Here is a 24,992-nt window from a genome sequence, read left to right on the forward strand (position 1 = left end):
TAATCTATTATATAGCCTCAAGAAAAGGAAAGAAACCTTACCACCATCCAGGTTCATTTATCCACCCCCCCACCTTTATAGTATAATTGTCTTAAATATTCTCTCTACATACTTTGAGAACTGTACTAGACAATGTTGTAATTTTTGCTTCAACCAACAAACATTTATAAAACTCAAGAGAAGGATAGTTTATTATATTTACCCATATTTTTATTCTTATTCTTCCCTTATTCCTGATACTGAAAAAGTGGATTAAAAAATGACCCAACTAGGGGCACCCAGGTGGCTCAGGGGGTTGAGCGTCCAACTCTTGATTTCTGCTCAAGTCATGAGCTCAGGGTTGTGGGATCAAGCCCTGCATTGGGCTTGGCGCTCAGCAGGGAGTCTGCTTGAGATTCTCTCTCCCTCTTCCTCAGCCCCGCCCCTCACTCGTGCTCTCTCTCAAGTAACGAATCTTTTTTAAAAAATGACCCAACTAGGGCGACTGGGTGGCTCAGATGGTTAAGCGTCTGCCTTCGGCTCAGGTCATGATCCCAGGGTCCTGGGATCGAGTCCCGCATCAGGCTCCCTGCTCAGTGCAGAGCCTGCTTCTCCCTCTCCCTCTGCCATTCCCTCTGCTTGTGCTCTTCTGTCTATCTCTCTGTCAAATAAATAAATAGAATCTTTAAATAAAAAAAATAAAAATAAAAAAATGACCCAACTATATATCATCTATAAGAAACTCACTTCAAATATAATCATACATATGTTACAAGTGAAAGGATGGAAAAATATACAATATTAACATGAATCAAAAGAAAGCCACTAACTATATTAATATTAGATAGTGCAGACTCCACAGCAAACAAAATCATCGAAGACAAAGAGGGACATTAAATGATGCTAAATTCACCAAGATATAGCAGTCCTAAATATGTAAGCACCTAACAAAAAAGCTTCAAAATATATAAAGCAAAACTGACAGAATGGAGAGGAGAAATACACAAATCCATAATTACAGTTGGAGACTGCTACAGCCCTCTCTAAACAACTGATAAAACTATTAAGCAGAATATCCGTGAGGATACAGAAGAACACTGTCAACCAGTAGGACCCAACAACAGCATAATACACAGTCTTTGCAAGTACTATAAAATGAAACATTTACCAAGAAAAAACCATATCCTTAGCCATAAAACAAACCTTGACAGATGTAAAATAAGTGAAATTGGAGAAATAATGTTCTCCATCAAAATTGGATTCAAACTAGAATCAATAACAGAAAGATAGCAGGAAAGTCTCCAAGTGCTTGGAAACGAAACAACATACTTCTAAAAATAAGCCATGGGTCAAAGACGAAGTCTTAAGAAGAATAAAAAATACACTGAACTGGATAAAAATGAAAACAAACATATCAAAATTAATGGGATGCAGCTAAAGAAGTGTTTAAAGGGAAATTTATAGGGGTGCTTGGGTGGCTCAGTTGGTTAAGCATCTGCCTTCAGGTTGGGTCATGATCTCAGGGTCCTGGGATTGAGCCCTGCATCAAGCTCCTTGCTCAGCAGGGAGCCTGCTTTTCCCTCTCCCTCTGCCCCTCCCTCCTGCTCGCATTCACTCTTTCTCTCTCTGTTTCTCAAATAAATAAAATCTTTAAAAAAATTAAAGGGAAATTTATAAAACTAAAATTCTTACATTAGAAAAGAGGGGAAAAAAAAAAAGGAGGAAAAGTCTCAAACAGCCGAAGCACCCACTTCAAGAATCTAGAAAAAGAACAAAGTAAACCTAAAGCAAGAAGAAAGAAAATAATAAAACTAAGAACAGAAATCAATGGAATTGAAGAGAAAAATATGAGATGATTTCACTGATTTATGAAACAATTTGAGCAACACAATAAATTATGTAGTATTGGATTATAGCCTCAAGTATAAAATAAATGTACATGAGTCCATACTGACATTAATAAAAAATTTCTTAAATGAAGGAAGCACCCAAGGAGATTATTATAATTGCTTAATTTTGGGAAACAATCAGATTGTCTAATATGAAGCTCTTGGCACATAAAATTTCAATAAATGGTAGCTATGAGAGGTAGCTGTGATAATGTCCCATGTTATAATGACAAAACAAATTATTTCAGAGAGATGAATAAGCCAGCAAGGCAAAACATGCAATCATTCTCTTCTAATGCCAAAGCTAGTTTTGTTCTACAATATTAGGTTCTCTCTTTTATAACAGAATGTGAAATAAAAAGTAAAAAATTTGTTTCCAGTAGCCCAGGTCCCCTATCCCTTGCAACAAAAGACTGCTATTCTCACTGAACTAGAGGCATCAGGACTTAAGACCCAAAGCTACTGAGTCACTTTATGTTCTAGGACTGGCTGTCCTAAATGGAAAAGTAGCAAAATTTCTTTCTCACCATTCTATAGTCAAAGCCTCCTCTGGATAGATGGGAAATTTGCTCTGTTCCTGTTTATGTGCATTTTATTCCCTAAGTATTTCTGCTTGAAACAGACACATATAAACACACTCTGGTATTTTACTGTGCCCAGAAAGATCTTAAGCAAAAGATGGAAATGAAAAGTGACCAGATGGAAATGAAAAGTGACCTCTGAGAAAGAGAGAGAGAAATGCTCTCTCTGGATGACACCCTAAAGCAACGCGCTCCCTGCCCCATCTTGTGTGACGGTAGGTGGAACCTGTGACTTGCTTCTAACCAATAGAACATGTCAAATGTGATGGAATGTCAATTCCTTGATTAGGTTATGTAATGTAGCAAATGTGATGGGATGTCACTCCCATGATTGTGTTATACTATATAAGACTCAGTCTTGGGGCACCTGGGTGGCTCAGTCGTTGGGCGTCTGCCTTTGGCTCAGGCCATGGTCCCAGGGTCCTGGGATCGGGCCCCTCATCGGGCTCCCTGCTCGGCGGGAGGCCTGCTTCTCCCTCTCCCACTCCCCCTGCTTGTGTTCCCTCTCTCGCTGTGTCTCTCTCTGTCAAATAAATAAATAAAATCTTTAAAAAAAAAAAAAAAGACTCAGTCTTAGCAGACTGGAGCAAAAGATTCTCCCCTTGTTGACTTTGAAAAAGTAAGCTGCCATGTTTTGAGAGGATGTATGGAGAAGGCCATATGGCAAAAAACTAGGAGCAGTCTCTATGAGCAGAGGGTAGTCTTCCAGCAAAAGCCAGCAAAAACCAGGGATCTCAGTCCTGTAGCTGCAAGGAGATGAATTCTGCCAACAACCTGAATGAACGTGGAAGTGAATTCTTCCCTAGTAGAATCTCCAGAACATAGCCCAGTCAGCATACTGATTGCAGCCTTGAAAGACCTGGAACAGAGAACCTAGGTATGCTGTGCCCAGACTCCTGACTCACAGAAACTGAGATAATAAATGTTTGCTGCTTTAAGCCACTAGTTTTGTGATCATTTGTAATGTAGCAATAGTTAACTAATACACTCCTTTTCCTTTGCAGCTAAAGAAGTCTACTCACAGAAGTGAAGACACACAATGTCAGTTTTCATCATTTAATTATCATAGAGGAAAGTCTATAGGATCCGCAAAACCATTACCAAGTCCAAGTGCAACCCTGGCATTTTGCTGCCCTTGGGGTAGATGATGACCAGCCTCAGGGCACCTGGGTAGCTTAGTTGGTTAAACGTCTGCCTTCAGCTCAGGTCATGATCCCAGAGTCCTGGGATTGAGCCCCGAGTCAGGATCCCTGCTCAGCAGGGACTCTGCTTCTCCCTCTCCCTTTGCCCCTCCCCCACTCTCATGTTCTCTCTCATGCTCTCTCTCTCTCAAATAAATAAAATCTTTTTTTAAAAAAGAGGATGACCAGCCTCACAAGGAATGATTTATTTTCTTTGGGCTGGCAGTGCTCTGAAGTCTATAAAGACCCCTCAAAGCCCATAGCTCAGATCTTCAACCTCTCTTTCCCCTCTCCATCCATAATCTTCCCATCAATCCCTACTTGCACTGCCTTCCACCTGCCAACTTAGCTCTTTCCAATCAAGGCCAGATCTCTGGGTCCTTCCCAATTCCCCAAGTCTGGCTCCCTTTGACTTCTTGGCTAGGGGAGGCCTTATATTCTAAAGCCAGGCACCTAAATGTCATCACCAAAATGAAATCGGTGTGATGATTACTGTTTTCCCAAAGGGATAAGAAAACGGAATCTTTCTTAAAAACCAAAAAAATTCATAAGAAAACAAGTCTATCCCTTGGCACATAGTTTAATCCTCACATCTCTAAGATTTGGCCATTGTAAGTATGTAGGCAGAAGGCAGCTATCTATTTTTTTTAAGTCTAAAAATTAAATATCTGATCTCACCTCAGCAGGCTTCTTGTGTTCATTTGGAATTCTTGACTTGCTCCTATACATTGAGCCAGAAGTAAAGGAAGTGGAAGGACCTGCAAAAGATAATTAGACAAAAAATACTGAGACTTGCTAATATTACTAAATGTCACAAAACTAAATGTCATCCAAGAGAATATGAAAGGTATGATGGAGAAGAGCACAGTCATCTCATACCACTGAAGAAAACAGTTAAATTGCAATCAAGAAAGACTCATAATGGTGTTTAACGACATTTATAGATGACCTCCCAGCATGTAAAAGCTTCAACAGTGCTAATGCTGAGGAGGTTTGATTTGGTGTAGTCATACTTCACAACATTTTGAAACAATATGATTCACATTCCACCTGGAGAAAAAGTATCTGCAAAAGCAACTGGAAAAACTAAAAATGTGAGGCAAGTAATCTGTGTATCCTTCAGCCCTCCCCCAAATGCTACAAATGATGATTCACCCAGTCAAACATTTAATACCTAGTTACAATTGGAATTGTAGGGCCTATAATTTATGCTCTCATACTTTTTGTCCTTTCTAGAAAGTACTGTTAAATCATTATTAGATTTGGCTTTTGTTGTTTTGGTAAATGAAAAGTAAACAACAAAATGCTATATGCCACAAAAAACCCCACAATTTTCCCACCTATTTCTAATGAAATTTAAATGAATAAGATAAATAGTACCCTAAGCTTTCCTTCCTAGATATGTTATTTTTTAACCACTGAAAGAAACATGAAACAGCTTGTCTTCAAGTCAAAGAATAAACCCTCAAAGGGTATAGATACAGAGTTACCAACGGTTGGCCGGTTCTACTCACTCTCGTCTGAACTGTCACTGCTGCTGAGTGTTCTATGGCGTTTCATCCTGGAGCATCCTGGGAAAGAGAACAACACTGAATAAAACAGTCAACACACACACACATCCGTTTCAAAGGCAGTCAACACTGCCCTATAGATCCCAAGAAGCAGCAGCAGGCAAATCACACAAATCAAATTATTTCTGCCAAAAATATTCTCAAATGACAGTGATGGGAGAAGGATACTATCAAATTCTCCAACACGGAGGGTAACAAAGACTGAGGAGGCCATATATGAGCCTTAGGAGGATGCCCAAGCAGCACCGTATCAATGGTCCAGAACTGGCTGCCTCAGAGGGGGCCACATGACCACTGTCCACCCAAACAAAAGTGGGTAGCCATGTGGCCATCACCAGCTAGGGAACCCCAGTAGGGGAGGAGCAGGAAAGGAAAAAGCATTTGCAAGGCAGAGCTGTCAAGGGCCAAGGTCAAAAGGCATGAGATATAGTTGGCTGAAGAAAGAACAAATGAGGCATGTCCCACCTTTAAGAGCACAACCATACTGCTTTTCTTTTAAAGATTTTATTTATTTATTAGACAGCGAGGGAGAGAGAAACAGCATGAGAAGGGAGAGGGTCAGAGGGAGAAGCAGGCTCCCCGCTGAGCGAGGAGCCCAATGTGGGACTCGATCCCAGGACTCCAGGATCATGACCTGAGCCGAAGGCAGTTGCTTAACCAACTGAGCCACCCAGGCGCCCCCATACTGCTTTTCTGTCTGCCCTTTTTCCCTTTCTTTCTCCCTGCCCCTATCCCCCAAACAACTAGCCTAATTTAAAATTTATACACACACACACACGCGCACGCACACACACATACCACAAGAAAGCTTTTTAAAGTAATTTTCACCAGTTTCACTGGTGACCTGAGCCAAAATCAAGAGTCGGACACTTAACCAGCTGCGCCACCCAGGTGCCCCTGTTTACTCCCCATTTTTGCCTATAGGGGTGCCTGGGTGGCTCAGTTGGTTAAGCATCTGACTCTTGGTTTCAGGGTCCTGATCTCAGGGTCCTGAGATTGAGCCCCACGTAGGGCTCTGCACTCAGTGCACAGTCTGCTTGGGATCCTTTCCCTCTTCCTCTCCCTCCCCCTCTGCCCCTCCCCCTGCTCACATGTGCTCTCTCTCTCAAATGAACAAATAAATACAATCTTAAAAAAAGAGAGATCATCAGCACTTAAAAAAAAAGAAAGCTCCTAATATTGTGAAAAATGTATAATGGGTTTGACTAAAACTTAAAACTTAAGTGCCCTTCCTTGTGTATGTGTGGCCAATGGCAGATAAAAAAGAGGCACAACTTTTCTGGAAACACACCAGCACTAGAGTATAGAAAAATGGAAGGCACTCCAAGTTACAAAGCAAGTACTGAAGAAATGAACTAGAAAAGACAGTGATACAATGAGTAACTGACAGTCTTCTATGTGCCACAGTATACAAAATGCTATTAGAGGCGATCATGATTCCACAAGGAATAAAGGTCAGAGCTACTGCCTTTGAGCCACTCAGAATCTACAAAGGAGATAGAAACCCTAGTACAAGGCCATTGTGAGCAATTACGGGGGAACAGAAACAAAACTGTGTTAAAAAGCTAACAAAGTTCCACTTCTGGCATGACAGTGTGAAGAGCTTCACCAACCCACTCCCCAGTGAAACTGGTGAAAATTACTTTAAAAAGAAACAAAGAGCTATTCATTTAAAGTCTCTAGCAATGGCTTTATGGGCATACAGCAAATGAAGACGCATTTATTGAAGAAAATCTACTAAAACTCAGTAAGAAAGAATTTGTGGTATTTGGACCTCTCCCAGCACAGATTTCATACCAGACTGGTGCAGCCAAGAACACAGAGCTCTCTCTCCCTCAGCTCCCAGGTGTAAGGCTTTCCTCCTGGTAGGAGCAGGATGACAGCATTTTTCATCCTGCCCCAGCTACCTGTTGCTGAGGTTAAGTTCCAGACAAGAGTAGCTGAGAGGTTGGGCCTTCCTTCTTCCAGATGGCCCCCGCTCCTGGGATGGAGGCTATACCTTGGCTGTGGTGCCACCAAGAATACTGAGGCTCCAACTGCCCTGACTCCAGCTCATCGAGTGGGGGTTCTACATGAGGAGAGGCAAACCTAGGAGACCTGGGGCTATCACTCAGAGGGAAATACATCATTGTCCCCACCCTCTACACTAGCGCTGTGGCTCAGAGACTTTGCCCAGGGGGAGAAGTAGACCATAGAGGAGAGGGCTCGAAATCTCTCCCCATTGGGAGTTGACTTCATTTGCAACCGAGTGTGGAGAAGTTCAAGCCTAGGCTGGCTAGCATGCTGGAGAACCAGGGAAAGAGAGAGCTGGGAGGAACAATCCTGGGGTCAGAAAAAAATCTCAAATACTGATCTCAGGAACTATCCCTTTGAAGGAGCTCTAGTTTGACTGGATCAGTTTGTAGAACAATTTATGTCCCAGGGTATTAAAAACAACAGAGCAATCAGCCAGTTCAGCTTAACAGTGTGGTGTGGTGAGGGAAAAGTCAAAAAGAGCCCTGCCAAAACCAATGTCATCCCAGGGTGACTGGGGCATAACAAAGGCTGCACCCCTAAGAAACAACAAGACTTACACTGCAGGGCAAAAATGGGGAGTAAATAGGGGCACTTGGGTGGCGCAGTTGGTTAAGTGTCTGACTCTTGATTTTGGCTCAGGTCATGATCTCAGGGTAGTGAGATTGAGCCCCGTGTCAGGGCTCTGTGCTGGACATGGAGGCTGCTTAAGATTTTATCGCTCTCCCTCTACCCCCACCTCCTCTGCCCCTCAAAAAAAAAAAAGTGGGGAGTAAATAGACTTTAGTAAAATAATCTAGCCAGTCATTAAAGAAATAAGCAAATAACAAAGTGCCTTGGGCGGGGGTGCGATGCCAGTACCCAGTGTTGCTACATTATATTATCTAAAATGTCCAGTTTCCAACAAAAAATTATGAGACATACAAAGAAACAGGAAAGTATGACCTACAAAGCAGACAAAAAAGCAACAGAAACTGCCTATGAGAGCAACCAGATATCAGATTTGACAGGTAAAGACTTCAAATTAGCCATATAAATATGTCCAAAGAGCTAAAAAAAAACAAAAGAAAACAAAAAAAACCCATCATTAAAGAAATAAAGGAAGGGGGCGCCTGGGTGGCTCAGTCGGTTAAGTGTCTGTCTGCCTTCAGCTCAGGTCATTATCTCAGGGTCCTGGGATCGAGTCCCGCATCGGGCTCCCTGTTCAGCACTGCTTCTCCCTCTCCCTCTGCCTGCCACTCCCCCTTGCTTGTGCTCTCCCTCTCTCTCTGTGTCAAATAAATAAATAAAATCTTAAATAATTTTAAAAAAAGAAATGAAGGTAAAAAAAGAAGTAAAGGAAGGTAAGACTATCAATAAAGAGGTAGAAAGCATAAAAAAGAATCAAATGGTAATTCTGGCATTGAAAAGTACAATAACTGAAATGAAAAAATTCACTAAAGGGGCCCAACAGCAGATTTGAACTGGAAAAATAAAGAATTAATGAACCTGAAATAGATCAAAAGAGACTATGCAAGCCAAAGAACAGAAGAGAAAAAAGATGAAGAAAAATGAATAAAACCTCAGAGAAATATGGGACACCATTAAGTGTACCAACATATATGGGAGTACCAGAAGGAAAGGAGAGAGAAAGGAGCAGAAAAAGTATTCAAAAAAATTATGGCTGGGGCGCCTGGGTGGCTCAGTAGGTTAAGTGTCCAACTCATGACTTCAGCTCAGGTCATGATCTCAGGGTCGTGAGATCAAGCCCCGCATCAGGCTCTGAGCTCAGCGCTGAGTCTGCTTGAGATTCTCTCTGTCCCTCTGCCCAACCCCCCCACCTCTCCAAAATAAATCTTGGGGTGCCTGGGTGGCTGAGTCGGTTAAGCGTCTGCCTTCAGCTCAGGTCATGATCCCAGGGTCCTGGGATCGAGCTCCACATCAGGCTTCCTGCTCAGGGGGGAGCCTGCTTCTCCCTCTTCGTCTGCAGCTCCCCCTGCTTGTGCAAGCTCTGTCAAATAAATAAATAAATAAAATATTTTTAAAAAAGAATTATACATGGGGCATCTGGGTGGCTCAGTCGTTGGGCGTCTGCTTTCGGCTCAGGTCATGATCCCAGGGTCCTGGGATCGAGCCCCGCATCGGGCTCCCTGCTCCGCGGGGAGCCTGCTTCTCCCTCTCCCACTCCCCCTGCTTGTGTTCCCTCTCTCACTGTGTCTGTCTCTGTCAAATAAATAAATAAATAAATCTTTAAAAAAAAAAAAAGACAATATAATCGGGTGCCTGGGTGCCTCAGTCAGTTGAGCGTCTGCCTTTGGCTCAGGTCATGATCCCAGGGTCCTGGGATCCGGCCCCGCATCGGGCTCCCTGCTCCGTGGGAAGCCTGCTTCTCCCACTCTCACTCCCCCTGCTTGTGTTCCCTCTCTCGCTGTCTCTCTCTCTGTCAAATAAATAAAATCTTAAAAAAAAAAAATTAAGGCTGAAAAATCTCCAAATTTACTGAAAAAAATTAATTTGCACATTCAGGAAGCTCAACAAACTCTAAGTCATTTATACTACCACCACTACCACTACCATCTGCAAAGAGGTCCATAAACAGGTACATCATGGTAAAACTGCTGAAAGCCAGACAAGGAGAAAATCCTAAAAGTAGCAAGGGAAAAGTGACCCCTCACTTATAAGGTAACTCCAATAAGATTAACAGTTGACCTTTCATCAGAAACAGTGACGTCAGAAGGTAGATAAGATATTCAAAGTGCTCTACAGTGATGGTTGCACATATCTGTTAATATATTAAGAATCATGAAGTTGTACATTTTAAATGGTTGAATTGTACGGTACGTAAATTATATCTCAATAAAAGCTGTTCTTAAAAAAACTAATGGGATTAGCACAAGTATCAAAACCATTGATCAAATTTCTATTTGTCCTACTGTTAAAGTCAACTGAGTATTTTTAAAAATTGAGGTATAACTGGGTGCCTGGGTGGCTCAGTCATTAAGCGTCTGCCTTCGGCTCAGGTCATGATCCCAGGGTCCTGGGATCGAGCCCCGCATCGGGCTCCCTGCTCCTTGGGAGCCTGCTTCTCCCTCTGCTTCTCTCTCTCTCTCTGTCTCTCATGAATAAATAAATAAAATCTTAAAAAAAAAAATTTGAGGTATAACTGACATATAACGCTAAATTAGTTTCAGGTATACAACATAATGATTCAATGTTTGTATATATTGTGAAAGCTGAAGACTATTTTTTATAAACTTATTTTTTTTCTAGAGGGAGGGAGGAGGGGGGCAGCAGAGGGAGAGAGAATCTTAGGTAGGCTCCATGCCCATGCAGAGCCCAACACAGGGCTTGATCTCCCAACCCTGAGATCATGACCTGGGCTGAAATCAAGAGTTGGACGCTTAACCGACTGAGTTACCCAGGTGCCCTGAAGGCTATTTCTTTAAATAGAATGTTACCCTCCTATCATATAAATTCTGGGGGCTACATCTGGCTCCTTAGTGCAAAACTTAAGACATTCAAAGGCTCTTCTGAAATGCAAACAAAACCAACAACAGTAACAAAATATAAAAAATATTATATATAAAATATATCAAAAAGTAATGTGTAATTTAAAGTCACAATGAATACAGAAATTAAAACAAAAATAAAAGTAGTATATTTTCTAATTATTTCCTATTGAATGCACTTATTCTCTATTGAGTAGAACTTCATTTGTCTGATATCATTGGGATGTTCCATATATGTAAACTTTCCAGAGAAATGCTATGCCCAAATGTTTAAAATCCTGTTATCAATGGGAGCTTTTCTAAAATATAGATTTATTAGTATTTCATTATTGCAGTAACAAGTTACCACAAACTCAGTGGCTCAAAACAACACAAATTTATTATCTTACGGTTCAGTGGGTCAGAAGTCTGATACAGGTATCACTGGGCTAAAATCAAGGTATCAGTGGGGTTGCATTCCTTTGTGGAGGCTCGAGCAGAGAATCCATTTCCTTGCCTTTTCCATCTTCTAGAAGCCACTCACATTCCTTAGATCTTGGCCATCTTCCTCAATCTTCAAAGCCAGCAACACTGCATGTCTCTGACCCTGCTTCTGTCATCACACCTCATTCTCTGACCCTCTCTTCTGCCTCCTTCTTCCACTTTTAAGGACCTTTGTGATTACTTCAGGCTCACCCAGAAAATTCAGGATAATGCCCCTATTTTAAAGTCATCTGATTAGCAACCCTAATTCTCCTTTGCCATGTAACCTAACATATTCATAGGTTCCAGGGATTAGGGCATAGACATCCTGCCAACCACAACCTAATATATTTTTGCATTATTAAAAGTAAATATACTCCACAAATATGCCCAACAGATTTCTGATAAAGGTAGAAAAGTAATTCAACAGAGGAAAGGATCGCCTTTTCAACAAATGGTACTGGCACAATAGTAAAAAAAAAAAAATGAACCTCATCCTAAGTCTCATACCTTATACAAAAGTTAACTCAAAATGGATTATGGACTTAAATGTAGAACTATAAAACTTTTAGAAAAACATAGGAGAAAATCTTCAGGATCAAGGGCTAAGCAAAGAGTTCTTTGACCTGACACCAAAAGCATGATCTGTCAAAGAAAAATCGACCTCCATCAAAATGAAAAACAACAACAACAACAAACCAAAACCCAACTAGTTCTGCAAAAGACTGTTGAGAAGATACAAAAACAAGCTATGGAACAGGACAAAATCTTTTAAACCACACATCCGACAATGAACTTATATCTAGAATATGTAAAGAACTCTCAAAACTCAACAGTAAGGGAACAAATGATTCTGTTAAAAATGGGTGCTGGGGTGGCTCAGTCGGTTAAGCATTTGATTCTTGATTTCGGCTCAGGTCATGATCTCAGGGTCATGAGATTGAGCCTGAGCCCCGCATTGGGCCCCGCACTCAGCAAGGAGTCTACTTGAGATTCTTTCCCTCTGCCCCTTCCCCTGCTCTCTCTCAAATAAATAAATAAATCTTTTAAGAAAATGGTTGGAGAATATCCAAATGTCCAAAAGACTTGAACAGACATTTCATCAAAAAGCAGTATGAATGGCAAATAAGCACATGAAAAGATGCTCAGTATCATTAGCCATTAGGGAAATGAAAATTAAGACCACAATCACTGAACTAAAAAATAGTGATAATTCAAATGGTGAAGATGTGAAGAAACTATATCACTCATACATTGCTGGTGGGAATGTAAAATGGTACAGCTATTCTAGAAAACAATTTGGCTATTTCTTTAAAAATTAAACATGCCACTACCATAGGACCCAGGAATTGCACTCCTGGGCATTTAGCTCAGAGAAATGAAAATTTATGTTCACACAAAAACCTGTACACAAATGTTTATAGCAGCTTTATTCATAATGGCTCCAAACTGGAAACAACCCAGATGTCTCTCAACAGGTGAATGGTTAAACAATTTGTGGTACATCCATACCATGGAATACGACTCAGCAGTAAAAAGGAACAAAGTATTAATACATGCTATAATATGAAAAACATACATAAAACATGTAAAAAAAAAACTTAGCAAAATATTATGCTCAGTGAAAGAAGCCATAAACACAAGATCACTTACTATGTGATTCCATTTATACAAAATGTCTAAAGCAGTGGTTGCCTAGGGTTGGGAGTGGGAATGCAGACTGACTACAAATGAGCACGAAGCTTTTTTTGCGAGAGGGGGTGACAGAAATATTCTAAAATTGGACAGCGGTGATGGTTGCAAAACCCTGTAAATACACCAAAACTCACCGAATTGTATACTTAAAATACATGAATTTTATAGTATATAAATTATACCTCAATAAAGCTTAAAAAGACCTTTAAAAGTTATTGTAACATTTTAGGGGCGCCTGGGTGGTTCAGTTGGTTAAGGGCTGCCTTCAGCTCAGGTCATGATCCCAGGGTCCTGGGATCGAGTCCCGCATCGGGCTCCCTGCTCAGCAGAGAGCCTGCTTCTCCCTCTCCCTCTGTCTGCTGCTCTGCCTACTTGTGCTCTCTATCTGTCAAATAAATAAATAATTTTTAAAAAAAGTTATTGTAACATTTTACCAGTGAGAATTTTTAGGCAGAGTCAAGAAGAGTTAGCAATAGAAAAATTCTTTGTCTATTGAACATTACCTCCAGATGGATAACTCATACTGGGATTGAAGGTAGCATATGCCATAAAAGAAACAGTTATATTCTCCAAAAACTCTCAGTGAAGAAAGCCAACTGAGCACGGACCCTACCCTCTCTCCTCTTCCCTGAGTTTCAGGAGATCCATGACTTCTTGTGAGATAGATATTCCTCTCATCTGAAGTTCTGGTCTTAGGAACTTTGGCTAAAACAGTATCCCCATTTTCTTTTCATTCATTAATTAATTGATTAATTAATGTTCTTATTTATGTTTTTATGTATGTAGTATTTATGTTTTTATTTTAATTCCAGTTAGTTAACATACAATGCTATATTAGTTTCAGGTGTACAATATAGTAATTTCCATTGTTTCCATTGGTTATTGGTTATCAAACTGTTCATGACCAAGGGAGGTGCAAATTTTTAAGAAGCTGCAAAATTTTGTGTTTTTAAAAACTAGTACAGTAACAATCACTTTTTATGAAAGATGGAAACAAAAAAATCTTGCATTATCAGTAAAGAGTCTAGGAAACAGATTAACTAACACCAGTAACACCAGTCCTGGGAAATAAGAAAGTGGGTTGTTAATGATTTTTAGAAAAGAAAACACAGCAAGCAAAATTTTTGGGTTTGGGCTGTTACAGTGCATTGATCTGTCTGTCCATTTCTGTGATAGCACTGCTGTTTTAATCACTGTAGGAAAATTACAAAGAACAGTAAATGCATCACAATGATAGTAAATCTTTAGATCTGTCTTTATTTATTATTTCTAATTACAAAAGTCCTATAAATATCACCATCATCAACCAGCCATTTTACAGATGAGGAAACTGGGGTTCAGAAACATTTAAGGGACATGCTTGGAGCCACATGGCCACCAGAGGGCAGAGCTGGCAGGTGTATCAGGAATGGGTACTCCAAGTTGACCCTGAGACCTTAGGCAGGCTGGGAGGGATGACAGCAGGAATGCTGCCCCTTCTAAGCCCAGCCTCCTCAGCGTGACCTTGGAGGCCCACAGTATTCTGGTTCCAATCTGTGAGGCCTCATCAGCTGCTGTTCCCTACCTCCAGCACATGCTAGGCCCAGTGAGATTCCATGAACACATCTCACCTCATACCTGACGGCCTTTGCATGGAGCTCTTCCCTCTGTCTACAGTTCCTTCTTTGTTAACCCTGACCAGCCCATTTGCCCCTAACCTGGTCCTACCTCTTTGTTGAATCCCCTCAGTGAAGGTCTCCAGATAGCCCTCTCCCCAAATTATTCACTCCTTTGCTTTCTGAGTCTCTGTGCATGCTTTTGCCAGTGTAAAAAGCACCTTGCTTACACTGTAAATATTCTTTACATGGTCAGCCCTGCCACTAGACCACAACCATCTTAAAAGCTGGGACTATGTCACATTCATCTTTTACTCTCAAGTCTTAGCACAGTGTCCTGCACAAAGTAAACATTCGGAAGAGTAACAGACGCTATGGTGCCCCCCCCACCCCACATCCCCTTCACCTAGCCAACATACCCACCTCCCAGCTACTGCCTGTTGGCTGCTAATGGTTCACAGCTGTCCCCCTCACTAAGCGCAGGAGTCCTGTCAGGGATTATACTCCCCCAGTCTCCCTCCCGGTGGGGGCCAGCAACCAGTTCTACATCCTCCCCCACTCTACCCAAAACATGATAAGGCTAGACTTCCCTAAGACCACATCCTTACTTTAGCTCCTTCTTCCCTACCCTCTTGTCCTCACTCCCTTATCAGTTTCTCCTGAGAGCATTCCTTCAATAAATCATACATGTTCAAGTACTGTCTCAGGTTCTGCTTCTAGGCACCCATACTACTCCAGACAATATGTAAATCTTCACTAAGTGGTATACTTTTCAAAGGACTTCAGAATAAAATTTTTTGTTAAGCAAAACTATAAATAAATACAATGCAATCTTGGAGTAACTTCATGATGCACCTCAATGTCTTATATTTGGATATATTATTCAGCTGTTTATTTTCTAATCCTCTATTCAGGGTAGAGACTTTATAAAGGCATTCTTTTCTTCCTTACCTCCCACACTGAGTATGCCTTTGTTTTGGCAGAAATGAAACGTGCACCAGCCCTCACCTTGCACCCTTGGGAACAGTAATTTGACGGCAGTTTTCAGATCTTATTCCTAGTATAATCTCAACCAAAATGATTAACAGCATGCTGATTTATTTTAACGGTGACTGTAAGCCAGGCAAAATACAAATGTATAAAGTAAATGCCTTCCTTGGGTGCAACTCCCTTTTAAAAGAGCACTGTCTGGAAGTTAACCCAACTGGGATTATTTGGGACTGGAATCTAAGTCTGTGGTTTGGTGGCTACTTGACTCCCCATTAATATTCCCACAGAAGAACAGGCAGGCAAGGAAAAGTGATTAACTTAAACACAGCCCTTTCCTTCTATATGCCCAAGAGACAGACTTTTGAAATGTATGGTCAGTGCAAGGAGCTCCTTTTCACTGGCTTCTGTGGGGCCACGCAGCAGTTTAAAACATAATCTGATGCTCTGCTTTAAACATATTCACACCTTTTGACCCAGGAATTCTACTTCCAACATTCATCTTTGAAAAATAATCCAAAACACAGAAAATAATTATGGACAAAAATGTCCATTAAAACTCCATAATAAAAATAATAACTGAGGGGCGCCTGGGTGGCTCAGTCGTTAAGCGTCTGCCTTCGGCTCAGGTCATGATCCTGGGGTCCTGGGATCGAGCCCCGCATCGGGCTCCCTGCTCTGTGGGGAGCCTGCTTCTCCCTCTCCCACTCTCCCTGCTTGTGTTCCCTCTCTCGCTATCTCTCTGTCAAATAAATAAATAAAATCTTTTAAAAAAAAAATAATAACTGAAACCTGGCTATCAAACAAAAGAGGAATAATTAAAGCATATTAATATTATATTTCATTCAATCATTTAAACATGGTATAAGGGGAAAACTTTATGTTAACACGTCAAGTGGAAAAAAACACTCTAAAAATTGGTTTTACAGTGAGATTACATGAAATAAAATATATAGAAAACAGATGAAGGCCATAAACCAATTTACCAACATTAGTTACATTAGTAACGTTAAAGTGATGGATTTTGGGGTGATAAAAAAAACATTCTTCCCAAATTTTTCCATTGTCCACATTTTTCCAGTACACATATAAGGCATTTATAATTAGAAAAAAATACTTCTAAGATTTCAAGGTATCTGTCACTCATGCCACCCACAAATGATGCAGCTGACCTGAAACACTGAGGCTATAAAAATAGCTGTCACTGCCATTCAACATGGACATTAACCAGAGCTGGAAAAAAAATCCAGAAAAGCACAATACAATCAATTTGATAGAGAAGCCTCCATATTATAATGGTAGTCCAAAAAGCACAAAACTTTGCAGTTTGGGAAAGACAAACATCTAAAGCAGTGGTTCTCAACTGAAGGCAATTTTATCCTCCAAGGCGTGGTGATGTCTAGAGACATTTTTGGTTGTCACGACTGGGAAGGGGGCTATTACTGGTATCTATGGGGTTAGAGGCTAGAAAGGCTGCTAACCATTCTACAACCCAAGGGATAGTCTCTTACAATGCACAGATGTATCTGGTCCAAATTGTCAATACTGCCAAGGTTGAGAAATCTTGCTCTAAAAGGATGAAGCAGAAACAAGACTCAAGGGTAGAAATGATTGACTTGAGTTTATTCACCCACTCACAGAGTAAAAGTAACAAAGGGGCACTCCCTGAAACCTAAAGGCAATTTTATCAAAAAGAAAGCAGGACTTTGAGCAATGCTTAGGGAACTTAGAGAACTCATCAGCTCAAGAAGTGGAACAGAATGAAAACGTAAACAGGTTCAAGAAGGACTGAGATAAAATCAGGGTGGATAAATCCATGATGGTATTTGGAAGTAATCCTTAAGTAAAGAAACATCTGAAAAGTCCAGCTGCCTTAGGCTTTCAGGAAAATATCCTCCAGAGCCATTAACAGAGACAGACGTTTGAGTTAGGTCACTGGTCAGCCCAAAGCGGAACTCTTCTTATATCCTTAAGGGTCAAGTCCTGCCCATGTGGGCAAAGAACCTCCTACACTATTCCTTCAACAGAAATCATGAATGCTATAAATATGTTTCTTGAGCTGATTAGCTCTGCTTTGGGGAAAACAATACTAATCTCCATGTTGAAGCTATTTGAGTCTGCTGCCTATGGTTTAATTCGGAATTCACCCCTCTCTACACAACAATTCAATCCATCACACTACTTCAATGCAATGTTGTGGAAACAAAACTTCCCTTCAAGCCTGTTCACCTCGCATATCTTTCTTCTCTACCACATTTCAGTAGTCCAGTGACTAAAGCCATAAATATCTATCTAGAGACTGAGTAAACAAAAAATAAGAAAAAGAACATAGCCTACATATTTTACTGCTTCTCCTCATCCCCAACAAATCTTTGTCTTTAAAAAAGAGATACCAGGGGCGCCTGGGTGGCTCAGTTGTTAAGCGTCTGCCTTCGGTTCACGTCATGGTCCCAGGGTCCTGGGATCGGTATCAGGATCGAGCCCACGTCCCGCTCCCTGCTCAGCAGGAAGCCTGCTTCTCCCTCTCCCACTCCCCCTGCCTGTGTTCCCTCTCTCGCTGTCTCTGTCAAATAAATAAATAAAAATCTTAAAAAAAAAAAGATACCAGAAGTTGGAGTAGACGAACTTTTCTGTACTTTCTAAAAGACGACTACCTGCATCTCGGTTATTGTGTGTGTATGTATGTGTCATTTTAAAGCTTGTTTTTAAAAAGAAAGACACGTCATGTGACTCATGAGTTCCCTGTGACCCGATGAGGAATCTGGAGGTCAACTCTTCTCCAAAGCCCTTAAAATGCATTAAAGAAAAAAGAAGAAAATACAAATTTACCTGGGTAGGTTCCTGCCACTCAGAGAAGTATTTCCATGTCAACCACAGTTATCTCTATTGCCAGGAAGCAGGCTTACCTTCTTTAATATACAGACTTGTCAACAAATTATTTAGGCATATCAAACCTCCTGAGTAGGAATCATTTTGCATAGAAAGGCTAGGCTAGGAAGGGAGTTTAAATCAGGGTTCAGTAAACTTTTTCTGGAAAGGACCAGCTAGCAAATATTTTTGGCTTTATGGACCATATGGTCTCTGTTGCAACTACTCAAATCTGCTATTGTAGCATGAAAGCAGTCACAGACAGTACATAAACAAATGAGCATGGCTCTGCTCCAATAAAACTTTATTATACTGAAATTTGAATTTCGTATAATTTTCACATCATGAAATATTATTCTTCATTTTTTAAGCATTTAAAAATGTAAAAACCATTCCTAGCTCGCAGGCCACACAGAAACAGGTGGCAGGCTAGATTTGACTCACAGGCCATAGCTTGTCAACCTCTGGTCTAAACTACAAGAAATATTTATTATTTATAAATATTATAATATAAAACAAATATGTACTATTTATAAATAAATAAATGCTTATTAATTAATTAATTATTTTTTTTTTTTTTAAAAAGTAGGCTCCACGCCCAGCATGGAGCCCAATGTGGGGCTTGAACTCACGACCCTCACATCAAGACCTGAGCTGAGATCAAGAGTTGGATGCTCACCGACTGAGCCACCCAGGTGCCCCAAGAAATCTTTATTTTAATGAAAGAAAGAATACTGAAAATCGGAAGCCTACAATTGAATTATCATTCTCCTAACATCACCGCCTCCTTTCTAATCTCTCAGCCCACTGTTTGGCTGATACAGACCTCACTGGAAGGTTTCAGCCTGGGTGGTCTATTCTGTGATATTATCTTGACAGATTTTAATGGTCATAGGCCTTTCTAAATTAAAATCTGTTTTATGCCTTTTAGGGGAAAAAAGCCCCAGTTCCAGTAAGTTTTTAAAAATTAGCAGTACATGTTCTTTTTAATTTATGTACATATATTCAACAATTTCAAAGACCCAAATAAGTAGGCTTGGCATTTTAAGAATAAAAAGCGATATATGTACAAGACATGAATCCTTTTAAGATAAAATACCATTTGCAAATAAGACTTCTTAGGAATAAAGTAAATCAATAAGAATAGCTTTTACTATGAAATACACAATTCTCCAGATAGAAACACAAACCATTTTTAAAAATAGCAGTTTCCAATAAGTCCCATCTGCTGCTGTGACTTGCTTCCACACTGAGATTTTTGCTCACATGTACCCCTAGTACGTTTATAACATCTACCCGATTTAAAGTGATTGTCAGAGTTTATTAGGAGGAAAAATAACCTTTATCCCAGGTTTTCGTAACAATAAAAGGCATGTAAGCCTTACATATAAGGTAACAAAACAAAACAAAACAGAAACAATCCCAAACTTACTGAGCAAGTTCAAATCCACTGCAGACCAACTGTTAATACTGTGCTACTAGAGGACCGGCACTGTACTGGCCACCAGAACTGAGAAACCAAGTCCTTTGGCTCCCTCAGGACCAGGGTCACAGGACCAGGTGCACCAGACACACTGTCACTATGGCTTGGGTGATCAGAGCCTAAAACTGGTAACCAGTGATGTGTGACAAACCAATCAGAGAGGGGTTTCGGTGTTAATCCCAAAATCAATCAAGTTGGCTGGGGGTGAAGTGGAGGGGGATTGAGGTTAAACCCTCACCTCCAGTTACAACAATGCCTGTGGCAAAGGAGCAGTCAGACATGCAAATTGACATATAAGGGAAAGAGTCAGTACTGACTTTGAGGGCAACAAAAAGTGAGGGAAAATGACATGGCTACAAATCTGCCTCAGAAGAAAGGAACTGGGCCACAGATGCCAACACGAGTTAAGTCTCAAGAAAAACCTATCTAGCCTCCCCAGCAGAGGTTCTCAATCCCCATTTCCCATTGGAATCATCTGGGGAGCTTGTAAAAACCTCAGTGCCCAAACTGCACCCATTACCAATTAAGTCAGAATCTCTCTTCAAAGAACCAGCTTTTGGATTCACTGTTTCTCTTTACTGTTTTTGTTTTCAATTACATGAACTTCTCTTTTCTTTATTGTTTCCTTTCTCCAGCTTGTTCTGAGTTTATTTTGCTCTCCCCACTGCCCCATTATCTTGAGGTTGAAGCCTAGATTATTCATTTGAGATCTTTCACCCATTCCTCATATAAATAAGCATTTAGTGTCACAGATTTCCCACTCAGCACTGATTTAGCTACATACTACAAATTTTCACTTTCATTCAGGGCAATGTATCTTTTTTTTTTTTTTTTTTTCCCCTAGAGACTCACTCCTTTACCCATGGATTAATGAGAAGTGTGTTATTTAGTTTTCAAGTGTTTGCAAACTTTTGGGTAGTCTTCCTGTTTTTGATTTCTAGTTTGATTGCATTATGGTCAGTGAATATACTCTGCATGATTTCAATTCTTTTATATTTGTTGAGGTTTGTTTTATGGATTGGGATATAGTCTATTTTGGTGAATGTTAGTTACATGTGTACTTGAAAAGTAAGTATATTATGCTGTTGTGGAGCATTCTATGTCAATTAGATCTGGTTGACTGGTAGTGTATTTTCTTCTATAACCTTGCTGATTTTCTTCTGTCTGGCAGTTCTATCGGTTACTGAAAGGGGCACTGAAGTTCCCAACTCTAATTATGAATTTGTCTATTTCTCAATTCAGTTATGTTGAGTTTTGCCTCATGTACTTTGAAGCTCTGTTATTTGGTTGATACACATTTAAGACTGCTGTGTCTTATGGATGGATTCACCCTTTGAATCATTATGTCTCCTCTCATCCCTGGTAATTTTCTTTGCTCTGATGTCTAATTTATCCGATATTAGTATAGCCACTCCAGCTTTCTTTTGATTGGTGTTTGCATGGTATACCTTTTTGCATCCATTTACTTGTAAACTACCTGTATTATTGTATTTAAATGGAATAGAGTAAAATGTGTCTATTCCATCTTTTCTGGAACAGCAAGGTTGCTCACTCTACTATTTTTGCAACTCCTCTCTAAATTTAGACATATTATCTCAAAATCTCTTATTTCAAAAAATTATCTCAAAATAAAAAATTAACTATTAAAAAAGGAAATACATGATAAAAAGGGTATCTTATTCCTGTTCCTACCATATCTGGAGAATATTAAATTAAGGAAAAGAATCAACTTGAGGACTTGTGAGATTTTCACTCACTGCACTCTCCCAGAAGGAAAGAAACAGGCTAAGAAATAGGTAAATCATACAGGCCTGAGGGTCACTGGAGGGTGACTCCCTATCTGTGGGCCAGTTGGTAACAAGAATGTAACTATTTTTCCTTAAAGGATAAATATTCACCATACCTGGTGTTCCTGGTTTTTCTTTGGGGGTAGGAACTCTTCTTCCAGTACTTGCATTTTCTTGTTTCCCTGTCTGGATTTTAGTTATTTTACTACTTACTGGCATTTTCAAAAGGTTAACAGGGAGAATTTAAAATGTGTAACTTGAGAAGGAATAAAATTCTAATTAATTAGTTCTACCACTTGTTAGTTCTGTAAAAGAAATGATGAGAAAGCTGGAAAGTACTGACTAAAATGTGGCTTTCTGAGAATTAGTTGTGTTCAGTCATTTATGCCGTTCATGCTTCAGTGCCCCAGGAAGCCAGATTTGGACACAGGTAAGTAGTCATTTGAGACAAAACTGCAAAAGGTTACCCTGAACTGTTTTAAATGCTAACCAAAGGGATCACTAAACAATCTAAGATAAGGACTAGAGAGCATAGATGGAAAATAATGATCTCCTCTTGGCCCTAGGAAACCAAACTTCATGTAAACTAAGAGCATTCATATAGGAATATGAATCACAGAGAAAAGGAAACAGGTTTTTCTTCTCTATCCATTTCTCCTATCATCTCAGTGCTATTTTGATCATTCCGAGTAACAGTGTTTTAAAAAAAAATGGACAGATAGAAAATTAAACTCTCAAAAATTTGAAATAAAACTCATTGTTGCCGTGTGTGGAAAGTGACTACCCTTATCAAAAATACCTATTATGTCCAGACCATGGTTGATTGTCATAGTGATGAACTTTCCTGGACACTAAGCCTCAATATTTTGTTATCTGAGAATCTGCAGTTTAATTTCATCCTTCAAGATCAAAGGCACATAAATTAACTTGGCACATTGATCTGACAAATCTATGGAAAGCTGCCAGGCAAGACAAGTCCACAGATTAACTCATTAGTTTATAATGCTTAAAACAACTTTGGGCAAACTGTTGAGAATTGAACAGAGGCTAAAAAACCCAAAGTCATTCACCAATATATCTTTCTATACAGTTCACCGAAAAACATCTAACCTCTACTTGACCACTCAGTGAGAGGGCACACTATTTAACAAGATAATCCATTCCAATTTTTAGACAGCTCTGAATGAATAAATAACTTTCTATGATCAGAAAAAAATCTGCCTTTTAACTTCCTAATTCTGCCTTTATATTAGATTTATATCTGTTAACAGGTTCAAATCTCTCCCTACCTTTATCCCCAAACTCTCTCTTGATCCTACATCATTTTTCTCTATTTAATACCTAATTTCTTTCTTTCCCTTCTCTTGCAAACTCCTCAAAAAGTAGTCTATGGTTTCTCTTCTCCTCCTTACTTTTAGTCACTCCTCAACAAGTTTCTATCATACCAGAATTCTTGAAAAAATCACCAGTTTGGGCATATTTCCCAAACCTCATCTCTAAGTACCTGTATGCTACATGCTGATCTCTCCCTCCCTCCTTCCCACCACTGCTCTTAAAACAACTGCCTTGGTTTCCAAAGGCTTTTTCTGGGTTCCCTGTGTTGCTCCCTAATACCCTTTTCTTCCTCTAACCATCTCATAAGTGATGGTGTTTCCCCAAAGTGTCCTATACTACACACATGCTTATGGCTCAAAGGAAGGAAACAAAGGAAAGAAAGAGGGAGGGGAAGAGGGAGAAGAAAAAAAAGAACAAATCCAAAACCCCCTGCCAACCATACATATCAACCTGGAAGGTGATTAACACCAAGGCCACTGGTCCTTCCTCCCTTCTAGTGGTCTCCATTGGCACCCTCCTTTATGCTGTCACAAAATCTAGAAAAATCTCTAAATTCTTTCTCTTCTCTCACCCTGGATCAGTCATCAAATCCTGCCAAGTTAACCTATGAAATAATCTTCTATATCAATATTCCCATTTTAACCTTCATTTTCCTAGTTTGGGACCTAACTGTCTCCTAAAACCAAGACTGTGATAGCAGCTTCCTAACTAACTGGTCTTAGGACTCCTGATCTTGTTGCCCTCAAATTTACCTTCCACCCAACTGCCAGAGACTTATCTGAAACACAAACCGGACTATGTCCCTTCACTGCTGAGAGACTTCAATGGCTTCCCTTTGTCCTTAGACCTTTTCTTAAGGTCCTCATGAAAGCCAACAAGGTCCTCCACCATCAAGCTGCATCTCATTCTGCAGCTTTCTCTCTCACCACACTGCCCTGCTTTTATGCTCTAGCAACACTGAACCTCTGTAGTTCCCATCCCCATGCTGCTTCTCACCCATATGCTTTATTACCATCCCTTCTGCCTGGAAGGTCCTCTTCTCACTTCCTCACTTAGAAACATATAAACTTATCCTTGTAAGGCTTAGAAAACATGTCACCTCTTCTAAAAGCCCTCCTTTGTCTGACTCACCCATACCTTGACAATCTCAACAGCAATATGCCCTACGAATGGCCTGGGTATAGCACCATCACTAACTTAAACTGTTCTGTAACCAACTCTATATATATATATTTTTTTTTTTTTTTAAATCTCCAACTAGAATATGAGCTCCTACCAGGCATGGGCTAGATTTTTTGAAAAATTTGTAATGGATGTTATTCTTCTTTATCTCTTTGAAAACCCTAAACTTTAAAGTCATTCTAAAATGATTCTCATTGGGAGTGGGAGTAAAATGACTTTCATTTGCTGGTTGCTAATTTGGACAACTGTCCTTACTTTGCAATTTTAGTTTGCAGGCTAACCTTGGAGAAAGTTCATTTCCCTCCTTCATTCATCCTCTCCATTGAGAGGTGCTCCCTCCCAGGATTCTCAGTCCCATCCTACCAAGAGGGAGAAAGGTACACATTTAGACAGTAAGCCAATAATACATTTGTCTCTGGCCCTGCATCTCTCTCCACTCTCTTGCCTGCCACTCTGAATAGAAGTAACATCTTTTTCTCTCTGTTCATGGGCAATCCTTGACTTCACAGTCAGGGATCATTTCCTCCCTTCACTGAATGTTTTGATCCCCATATCTACAGAGATACAATCCCCAGACATCTCTACCTTTTTTGGGATCTAGAGTCCAGCACATCAGTAACTAGAGGCCCATGACTAACAGTGTCCACTGATTGTCCATAAATAAAGTTTTATTGGAATACAGTCACACCCATTCATTTATGCTATTCTAGTTATCAACTGCTGTGTAACAAACCACTGCAAAACAGAGTGGCATACACTCTGGAAAACAGTATGGAGGTTCCTCAAAAAGTTGAAAATAGAGCTACCATATGATTCAGCAATTGCACTACTGGGTATTTACCCCAAAGATACAAAAGTAGGGATCCAAAAGGGTACGTGCACCCCGATGTTTATAG

General features: G+C 40.1%; 1 protein-coding gene across 17 annotated transcripts in view; it reads right to left on the reverse strand.

The window, feature by feature from the left end:
• Positions 1-24,992, reverse strand: part of JADE3 (jade family PHD finger 3) — a 137,881-nt gene that overhangs the window by 56,500 nt on the left and 56,389 nt on the right. For 12 of the 17 annotated variants that reach the window (XM_081809340.1, XM_031026831.2, XM_031026829.2 and 9 more), the window contains 2 exons: positions 5,145-5,201; positions 4,309-4,388 (listed from right to left, as the gene is read on the reverse strand). In XM_081809340.1, coding sequence (XP_081665466.1) covers positions 4,309-4,388; positions 5,145-5,190 — 126 coding nt within the window. In that variant the 5' untranslated portion in view covers positions 5,191-5,201. Of the gene's footprint in view, positions 1-4,308; positions 4,389-5,144; positions 5,202-9,034; positions 9,205-16,952; positions 17,011-24,992 lie in introns of those variants that run through there. The other 5 variants (XM_081809349.1, XM_081809346.1, XM_081809350.1 and 2 more) reach the window with 3 other exon arrangements.

Source organism: Leptonychotes weddellii, chromosome X (genome assembly GCF_054177405.1).
Source record: "Leptonychotes weddellii isolate Sample4059 chromosome X, ASM5417740v2, whole genome shotgun sequence".
Taxonomy (NCBI): domain Eukaryota; kingdom Metazoa; phylum Chordata; class Mammalia; order Carnivora; family Phocidae; genus Leptonychotes; species Leptonychotes weddellii.